Here is a 10,338-nt window from a genome sequence, read left to right as displayed (position 1 = left end):
ATACAGTTTCAAAATAATCCTAACAATAGTAAATATGTATATAGTGTTTCAATGTGGTTTGCATACTTTAACTCAACAACCTTTATAATAATTCTGTGATTAGATCAGTATTACTACTCCAAATGGCAGACTGAGGGCTGAGGTCATGAAATAAAATCCAAAGAACGTGTGACAGAGACAACCATGTTTGTTTATTTACATACATGAGCTGGTCTCATATATATATATTTGCCTTTCATGAAGAGATGTAGCACCACCCTGACTTGCTTTACTCCATTGTTTCAGGTTCGTTTTTGTCTATTCAGCTCAGTTTTGGCATTATGCTAGCTTTTTTGTATAAAAAAGTAGACTACCACCAACATCCATCATATCTAGCTTGACTGTTGCTTAATGCTTTTAAGGAATACTTGACTCATTTAAGAAATACTTGAGATTTCAGTCAGTCCCTTCCTAACAGAGATGTCAGATAAATCCTCCAAATTAATATTTATGCAGGGTTCATTCTCATGTACTGAAGTCTGCTCTGGAATGAACTCTTCTGCCTGTTGAGTTTTCGTGACAAATTAATAACGGACTTGGCTCTGCCAAAAAAATTAATAAATGGTTGGGTGTGTTTTTTAAAAAAAGTGTTACTTGTGCTGACATCACTGTTTAAAATGACATATCTGGCAATTAGTTACTGTGGCGACTAACCACCTGTATTTGCACAAATACAGAGAGTGGCAGACTAGCTACTTAACAACAGAAACTGGTGTTGAATGTGATTCCTTACATAACGAAAGCATAATTTGTTGTTGTTTAGTAGTTTCCAACTCTTCGTGACCCCATGGACCAGAGCATGCCAGGCACTCCTGTCTTTCACTGCCTCCAGCAGTTTGGTCAAACTCATGCTGGTAGCTTCAAGAACACTGTCCAACCATCTCATCCTCTGTCGTCCTCTTCTCCTTGTGCCCTCCATTTTTCCCAACATCAGGGTCTTTTCTAGGGAGTCTTCTCTTCTCATGAGGTGGCCAAAGTATTGGAGCCTCAGCTTCAGGATCTGTCCTTCCAGTGAGCACTCAGGGCTGATTTCCTGAAAAATGGATAGGTTTGATCTTCTTGCAGTCCATGGGACTCTCAAGAGTCTCCTCCAGCACCAGAATTCAAAAGCATCAATTCTTTGGTGATCAGCCTTCTTTATGGTCCAGCTCTCATTTCCATACATCACTACTGGGAAAACCATAGCTTTTACTATACGGACCTTTGTTGTCTAAATGTAAGTGTGGTAAACAGCACAAAACAACATATAATTTGTTGTAAAAACAACAGGGGAAAAAATCTGCTTTAATAGGTAGGATGGTACAGTGGAGGTATGTGTGGGACTACAAAGTACGAATTCGCACACCCGATTGCTACTTTACACACCATTACAGCTGTGAGGCCTCCCTTTCTCCTTCCTTCTGTATGCTGAAGGCCAAACATTATTAGTGTAGCTCATATTGTTATATTATGTATTTCAAGCATTTTACAATGCTTAGGTCAATTACTTTCTCATTGTGAAGTAGATCTTTATTATTACCACTTGACAGGGGAAGCTTTCAAGCTGAGATAAGCCTCATTCAGGCATTCAGATCTCACATGATGGTCACTGTACGGGGAGAAGAGCAGGCCTGCATTTGCCAGCCCTGTTTCCACCACTGACTCTTCTACCCTTCACCCAACGATCCACACGCGGAAGCGTGTACAACAGACTCCCCACATCAGACCTTTTCCCCAAAACGTGGATGAAAGGTGGCAAGGAGAAGACAGGAGCGCTGGAGCCAATAAGCATGGCCCCCTCCTCACATGATTATTACTGTGGGGGACTTGAATACTACAGTGGTACCTTGGGTTAAGTACTTAATTCGTTCTGGAGGTCCATACTTAACCTGAAACTGTTCTTAACCTGAAGCACCACTTTAGCTAATGGGGCCTCCTGCTGCTGCCGCGCCGCCGGAGCACGATTTCTGTTCTCATCCTGAAGCAAAGTTCTTAACGCGAGGTAATATTTCTGAGTTAGCGGAGTCTTTAAACTGAAGCATATGTAACCTGAAGCGTATGTAACCCGAGATATCACTGTATAGTGGTTTGTTGATGTTTGGGGGCATAACAACATTGTTCTGGGACTTACTAAGAATGAGTTCATTCTAACCCTCCCCAGTCCACCATACTGGTGTGTGTGTGTGTGTGTGTGTGTGTGTGTGGATGGGGTGGAGGTTTTCTTCAGTCCAGCCCAGAATGGCTCCGCCAACCTCCATTTACAGAATGCAGCAAGCCTCACTCCAGCATGTAGAGCTCCCCTTTCCACCTACCTGAAGTGCAGCAAGCAGAAGGACCACCTTTGAATGGGCTGCTCCAAGGGAGGGGCTGAGCCACTCCCGGATCTGCTGGGCTGCTCGCTATACTAGCTCCAGGCTAGGAGCAGGCTCTCGCTTACTTCCTGCCCTCCAGAATGGTCATTGTAAGCAACATAACTACAGATATGGCAGTTGCTACATCACTTTGTCATGACCTCCCACTGCTCACTTGGCGCTTGGACCTCAGAGTATCCCTCTGACAAACCTTGTGGATGAAATCATGTGTAGTCCAGCTCAAGGCTGTAATCCTATGACAGAGTAGCATGACTGGTACAGCCACACTGGGTGCCCTGCTGCAGGGGGCGCCACAACAATGTTGTAGAATGGAGCATGAGATGTGGGGGTGCTGAATTTTAGCGCCACACAGGGCACTGCTGGAATTTGAGAGCCCAAAGTCCACCAGTGCTTATGCTGACTTACTTGTGGGTAACCCCTATTTATTTCCAAGTGATTTTTGCTGGTATCTGTCTGTCTTGAGAGACCATGTAAGAGTGCGCCATTGAGGGTAAAGTCAGTCCATTGGAGAGTTACAGTGCCTGCTATGGCTTTAGAGGCTGATGGGGGAGAGACATGTTTTGCCACAGCTGGGGCAGATCAAGGTGTCCGGTTTCCCTGTTACAGACGCACCATGGCATTTCTTTTTTTCGGTGCTCCACAGAATTTACTTCTAAATAAAGATGTATATAGAGAATCAGGCTGAAGCATCAAATCAGATACAGATTGTACATAAGAAAGCTGCTGACACAAAAACAACTAATGATATTAGTTGCCTGTGCCCTTCCCCAGCACAATCCCTCCCACATTCAATTATAGACACATTTCTTAAAACTGTAGAATTCAAGTTTATTCCATTTTAAATGAACACAACATTTCTTCTCCCTGCACAGGTGGTAAAAAATCCTTTACCGAAATGCATAACTGAACTCTGATATGCGATCACTGATTTACTGTCAATTAAAAGATGGGCACAAATAGCTTCATTGCCCTACACACCTACTCACTACTGTTCTCCTGGGAAATTAACGCTTTCAGATGTAATAATTGGTGAAACATTATTTTCATTCAAAAGAACTACTAAACACAACGGGTAAACAAATAGCATAGTTGGTATGCCATTTAATACTGAGCTTATGCAGTATTTTATTTCTGCATTATATGGTCAGATGCAGATGATGACTGTGTTTCCCCCGCCTGCACTCAAAATAAAACACTCCTAGCCAGAGCCTAAGCAAGTCTGAATGTAAGCAAGTCTCAATGAGTTTTATGAGACTTACCGGTAGATCAGAAATAGATTATACCATTGCCACGCGATCATCTAACGCAGGAATATTATTTTATTTTATTTTTGTAAAGAAATAGCCACAGGCTCCTTGAGAATGGGAATGTGGAACATGGGGAAACGGGTGCTGATTTTTTCACTCATGTTGTTTTACCACTGAAGATCAGTTTCACCAAAGCTGTTATTTTGCCCTGTTCGTTCCATTGGATGAAATTTTTGTGCAAGCATGCTTAGCAGTATAGTCATTCAATTGCTGTTTAATAAAACAGTTGAAATTAATGCTGTAATGAAGAAGTTCCTGACTTGGCATTTCAAGAGGGCTGCCAGCCAATATATTTCCTAGCTGTATACTTGGTGAAGCATGAAACAGGAGAAGATTAAGAAAGCGATGTGGTCCTGCATTTGACACCCTGACTCAGAACTCCCCTTATGCACAAAAAACAACTTTTAATTCTGACGTAAACAGTCTTCTGCACTTGTAGGCTACAACAGGATACATATTTTTCAGTAATTTCTACATAGAAGATTGCATAAATACCAAGATTGCCATGTGTGACAAACAGTATACTTTTCCTGACTTGAGTGGACTTTTGCCCGATAAGCTGATTACATTAATTATCCCTGTGTGATTTATCCATCTCACAATCAGCTGCAGGAAAAAAATTCATACACCTGATCATCAGATTTGTCCCTGTGGCAAACTGTTTGGGGCAGTACCATACATAACCAATTCATCAGGCAAAATTTCTCATTTTACAGACAGCTAAGATGCAGTTGCTTCCCTATTTAAATGTTTATTAGACACCTTAACCAAAATCTGTTACCCAGAGGAATTTACAAGGTCTAGTTCAGCTCTGGTGTGTCTTGGTTTCTAATCCTGATCTCTTGTCCTGACTCTTGGCTTGTTATTCTGCCCTGCTTTCTAGTTTGTGCTTCCAACCTGATTACCTTTCAGTACTGGCTGACAGTTCCTGGCTTCTGACACAACCCTGATACCATAAAACTTTAAGGACTCCTTCAAATTCCCTCACTGTTTTAACACTGAATTCTATGATTTGGGCCATGATGACATGCATGATTATTATTATTGGCTTCATTGCTTTCTGATCTGTGGCTGAATGCCAGGTCAGATCAAAGTAAGACTTCACTCATGATCTGATTGTGAATGAGGAGGCCAATCTGGCCTGCATATCTGCGACTTGGGTGGGTGAGTAGGTTGGGGTTGGTTTCACCCAGCTGTGCCCATCTGGGTACTCAGTGCAGCATTGGGACATACTTGAGGCTCAGGCAGGAGGGGCTGTTGTGGTCTACAGAAATTATTTCTCTCTCCAGGCTCTCTGTCCAGTTGGGGGGCGATCTAGGGTGTGTGTTCCTGGCACTTGACAATCGGGACAGATTATGGATTCTATGGAGTTTACCACTCACCTCACTGCCCAGCAGTCTCCCTGCCTGAGCTGACAGAGCTGGACTCAGAGGCGTTGTTGAAGATTCCTAGACTGATGATTTTGGGGAACTTCAACATCCATGAAAGAGGCTCTGGGGTAATTCAGGACTTCATGGCTGCCATGATGACCATGAGCTGTCCTAACATGTCATCAACTCAACGCATGTGGCAGGCCACACTCTGGACCTTGTTTTCTTAACTCAGTAGGAACAGAGTGATCTGAATGTAGGGGATATTGATATCAGTCTGCTGTCATGGTCACAACATTTCTTGTTGAGCTTTAGGTTTAACCCCTTTTTGCCCTCTGTAGATGTCGGGGACCTGTTAAGATGGTCTTCCTTCAGAGGCTGATGCATCAAACGGGTTTCCAGATGGCTCTGGGGGATTTTCCGGCTCATATGACTGACACTCCCTTTGTAGCCCTGGCCCGCTTAATACAGCCTGCTTGGATCCCTGGTATATTCCAGAGCTTAGGATGACGAAACAAGGTGGGAAACAGCTTGGATGCAAGTGGAGAAGAACTCCATTCAAATGCAATCAAACACTGGTGAGGGCTCATCATCAAGCCTACCTAGTGGCAGTGAAGGCAGCAAAAGTCATACTTCGCTGCCTCCATTGCATCATCATTGTGCCATCCAGCAGAGCTTTTCCAAATAGTGTGCTGGCTTCTATAGTTTGATCCAATGGATATGATAAAACCAACAGTAGTAGCTCGCTGTCATTTGTTTGTAAAACATATTGAGGATAAAATTAATTGCATCCACTGGAACCTTGACTCCACTGTTACACCAGGTGAATCTTGGGAGTTTTAGTTAGTAAGTTTCAAAGAGGTGAATAAGGTGCTTGGATCAGTAAGGGCCATCACTTGTGACCTGGACCCTTGCTCCTCTTAGCTGATAAAAACAAGCAGGGAAGGTACAGCTTGCTGGGTCAGGGAGGTGATGAATGCCTCCTTGTGAAAGGGGAAGGTCCCTGGGTGTTTGAAGGAGGGAATGGTAAAACCGCTCTTCAAGAAGCCCTCCCTGAATTCATTAAATCTAAATAATTACAAGACAGTTGCCAAGCTCTCCTTTTGGGGCAAGTTTCTTGAGTGAGTGACCAGAACCAGGCACTCTTGGAGAAAACTGATTTTCTAGATTCATTTCAATCAGCCTTTAGGCCCAGTTTCAGCACAGAAACTGCTTTGGTGGCCCTGTATGATGACCTCTGTTGGAAGACAGACAGGGGAAATGTGTCCCCGTTAATTCTCAACTTCTCAGTGGCTTTCGATACCATCAACCATGGTATCCTTATGGAGTGACTGTCCTGAGTTGGGCAGTACTGATTTGCGGTGATTCTGGTCCTACTTGGATGGTCATTTATAGAGGGTGATGCTTAGGGAGTGCTCTTTGGCACAGTGGAGCCTTCATTGTGGGGTTCCTTGGAGTGTGATTTTATCCCCATGCTGTTAACATTTAACATCTACATGAAACTGCTAAGTGGAGTCATCTGGAGTTTGGGAGTTTGGTTCCCAGCAATTTGCTGATAACACACTGCTCTACTTCTCCTCTACATCTGCAGGTGTGGCAGTGGATGTGCTGGACCAATGCTTGTCTCAGTAATGGACTGGCTGAGAGCCAACAAACTAAAGCTCAAATCCAGATAAGACTGAGTCACTGTTAGTGGGCAGCTCCCTAAACCGGATGGATAGGAGGTTGCCTGCTCTTGATGGAGTTACACTCTTTCTGGCACCTTCATTACGTATCTTTAGGCTCCAGGCAAAAACATTCCTCTTTTCCCAGGCCTTTGGCTAATTAAAGAATTCAAGGCCTTTTAAACTGCATGTTGGGTTACTGTTTTTGTTTGTTACTATGATATGTATTTTTCTGTTCTTGAAAACTGCCCTGTGATCCTTGAAGGAAGAGTGGTATAGAAATGCAAATAACAATAATAAAATTAAAATGTATTAATGTGTTAATGATATCTGAGTGTGAAAAACTCCTTTTGAGGGGGCCATTAATACCTTTCATGTGGTTCTCACTGTAGTTCACTTAATCTGCAACATTCTCTATGCCAAATTCACTGACTGAGAGAGAGGATAGACAAAGGCTACAACCACATGCACACTTATCTAGGAGTAAGTCTTGCTGAACTCAGGCAGGACTGCTTCTGAGTAAATACACATAGGACTGTATATGGAACTACCATTGAAAACAGTCAGGGAACTCCCATTAGTCCAAGACAGAGCTAACTGCACTACAGTATATTACATTAGCTTTGTTTCAGGTGAGCTGGATTCCAATCCAGATTCAAAATGCTGCTTTTAATCTTTAAAGCCTACACTTCACTCACAAACACCATCCCATTCCCCAATGCCATTGTCAGAGGCTTTCTCTGGGTGCCTTAGCCGGGATAAGTGTGACAAAGGACAGTATCCTGATGGTAGAACATCCTTCCTGAAAAGGCTCACATGCTATGAATACTTTGTATTCTTTCTGGCAGTAGGGGAAGACATTAATTCTCTCTGCTTTTTAAAGGTTTTCCAAAGGTTTAATAGGATCAAAGAAATCTGGTAATTAAGATCTGTCTGTGCTGTGCGAGGTCTGTGCTCTGTGAGCATAATCACTGTTGGGATTGAGTTCTCAGTTGTCCGATGCTCTTTATGTTGTATTTTTATGGTTTAAATTGTTTATAATATTTTAAATATTTTTGGAAGATGACAAGATAACCTTTGGTTATGGGGAAATATTACACAGAAATATTAATTAAAAAAACAAATCAGTTGACGCAAGTAATACGTGTTTATTGATTTCATTAGGTGTGCCCTGAGCAGAACTTCACTGAATATCATGCATAGTTTCTTTTTATCCTGCTTTTTGGTCCAAAGTGATGCACAGTACAATGTATTTAAAATGATTAAACCCATCAAACCATAAAGCCAAACCACTGATCAAAAATCAGCAGTGTAATAGCAGCAAAAACCACAGTACGAGGAGGCAAAAATAACAGCCTCAGTGTCACAAGAGACACTACAGAAAACCATAGCTTTGACTGACTGTCAAAAAGAAAACAGGAAGTGACACAAATGTACCTCCCATGGAGATGAATTCAAGAGCCTGGGTGCCAATGTGGAGAGGGCCCTGCCCCACCTATTCATGAGATTAATCTCAGAAACAGGATATGAAGCAGAAACCATCTCAGGAAGAAGGTGGAATCATATGGAAGCAAGTAATCCTTCTAGTACCCAGACCGTTTAGAGCTTACTGGTATGAGCAAAGTTTCCAAACCTTTCACAGTCCCAGGGGCTACTGCACCTCCACAACTTCCTGGAGTGTCTTCACCTGGCTAGAAGAATCCTTGCATTATTCCCGCATTGTTTCTTGCTAGCCTGGAGGACAGAAAGGGGCGCGGGGGTCCGCAGCAGCCAACCGGCCCCACCAAGGTAAAACTTGCAGGGATGACTCGGCCTGCTTTAGCCGCTCGCCCCGCCAGCCGCCGGTATGTGCTCTTCCCCGACCCTTGTTCCGAAAGGAAGGCCGCCGTGGAGCTAAAAGGGATCCCCAGAGGCTTTGCAAGCTGGACGGCCGCCGCAGGATAAGGGCGGGAAGAGGAGAAGTTCCTGCTTCCCGTTCAGTCGCCTTTCCCCGGTAGCGGCGGCAGCTGGGCGGCGTCTTCCCTTCCTCACTTGCCCTCTCGCAGCTCGGGCTGCAGCCCTGCGCGTCCGCGCTTAGCCGGGACTAACTCGGCCAGACTTACTTCCGAGTAGGGAGCGCGCAGGGCTGCGCCGCCGAGGAGGGAGGCGCGGCGGGGAAGGGGAGGAGCCCAAGCACATTCCTGGGCTGGGCATGTTTGGTTGAGGCGGCGGCGGCGGCGCGTACACTCCTAGCAAGCGGCAGGCGCACCGCCGGGCCTGAGCGCGCCCCGCTCCTTTCCAGGGCTGCCACTTGCCTGGGCAGGCGCGTCGCGTCACGGCTGCGTGGATCCCGAGCCGCGGCCTCCCCACGCCGCGCTCCTCTCCCTCGTCTCCCTCCCACGGCCCGTCCACTCCGGCCCGGCCTTGCCGTTGCTCCCTCCCCACCCTCGGCTAGCGCCGTCTCCTGCTGCTGCTGCACCTCCTCAGGCCGGCGGGGAGGGAAGCCGGAGTCGGGCCGGGGCCATGACCGTGGAGCAGAATGTGCTGCAGCAGAGCAACGCGCAGAAGGTGAGGGGCGACCTGGCCCGCGGGGTGGGGGAGAGCTACCCTGTGTTCAGGCCCAGGCAGGAAGCCCTTGGGCAGGCTGCTGGGCTACGCGAGGGCCTGGCTTTTGGGAGCCGAGGCGGGTCGGCGCCTTCCCTCCCGGGTTCCCTCCGTGACCTTTGCGTCTAGCGAGGGAGAGGCTAGAGCCGGTTGGGCGGCTCCTCCCGGCCTGGGGAAGGGGATCGTGGCCGGGGGGGGGGGGCACTGAGCTCCTGGAAGCGGCTCTGCCTTCCTGTCAGTATTACTTCTCCACCCCGTCCGCGCTTTGAGTTCCTGGAAGCGTGTTCCTCCTCTCGCATTTGCCCTGCTTTTCCCTCCTTACCTTGCCAGAGAAGTGCCCACGGGGGTTGGTATATTAGGGGGACGGAGGAGGAGCCCGGCGTTTCGATCCGCAACTCGCCCTTCCTTCCCTGCCCCCCTCCTCTCACAAAAGTGCCACTTTATTTTTAAATAGAGGGATTGACGTTTTCATCCTCCCCCGATTCTGCACCCCCTGAGACGCATCTCGGTCCTGATCATGTCATGCCAGCTCTTCCAACCGGTTCTGTAATACAGTACTCAGAGGTGTAGGAAGCAGGCGGGTTTCCTGCTTCAACTATGTTTCATGTACTTAATGCAAAGCTTTGAAATGAGTCTGTAAATGTGTATCCCGTGAGGGGTGGTGAAGAACGCTACTGCTTCTGTTTTTGCCCTGAGCCAGGAAATCTGGTTGTTAGCTCGAAGTATAGTGTGGTTGGTTGTGTGAATGCTTTACTTGAACTTTGTAGATTATATCGAAGGTGTTTTGTTAACTATTAATAACAGTGGCCTATGTTAGTAGCTTCTGAGTTGTATATATGTTTCTTTTGAGGTTATGTATTTCCTTTGGAGATTTGGCTTGCTATTTCATGGGATATAGGATCCAAATGATCTAATTCTGGAGAAAGTTCATGGTACTTTGTCCCAAGGAGAGTTGTCCTTTCTATAACACTTTGAACCTTTCGATATAAATAAAGAGTAAGACTGGTATCCTTGAATTTATGTG

The 10,338-nt window shown here is 45.8% G+C and overlaps 1 protein-coding gene across 7 annotated transcripts in view; it reads left to right on the top strand.

The window, feature by feature from the left end:
- The first annotated feature begins 8,239 nt into the window (after positions 1-8,239).
- The window catches only part of USP25 (ubiquitin specific peptidase 25), a 52,790-nt gene continuing 50,691 nt past the window's right edge, over positions 8,240-10,338 (top strand). For 2 of the 7 annotated variants that reach the window (XM_083736188.1, XM_083736187.1), the window contains exon 1: positions 8,715-9,278. In XM_083736188.1, coding sequence (XP_083592314.1) covers positions 9,234-9,278 — 45 coding nt within the window. In that variant the 5' untranslated portion in view covers positions 8,715-9,233. Of the gene's footprint in view, positions 8,520-8,660; positions 9,279-9,772; positions 9,879-10,338 lie in introns of those variants that run through there. The other 5 variants (XM_083736190.1, XM_083736184.1, XM_083736189.1 and 2 more) reach the window with 5 other exon arrangements.

The sequence above is a fragment of the Podarcis gaigeae genome, assembly GCF_964106915.1.
Source record: "Podarcis gaigeae genome assembly, chromosome: 4".
Classification (NCBI taxonomy): Eukaryota; Metazoa; Chordata; class Lepidosauria; order Squamata; family Lacertidae; genus Podarcis; species Podarcis gaigeae.
Note: the sequence above shows the minus strand (reverse complement) of the source record. Positions and strands in the feature narration are given on the sequence as shown.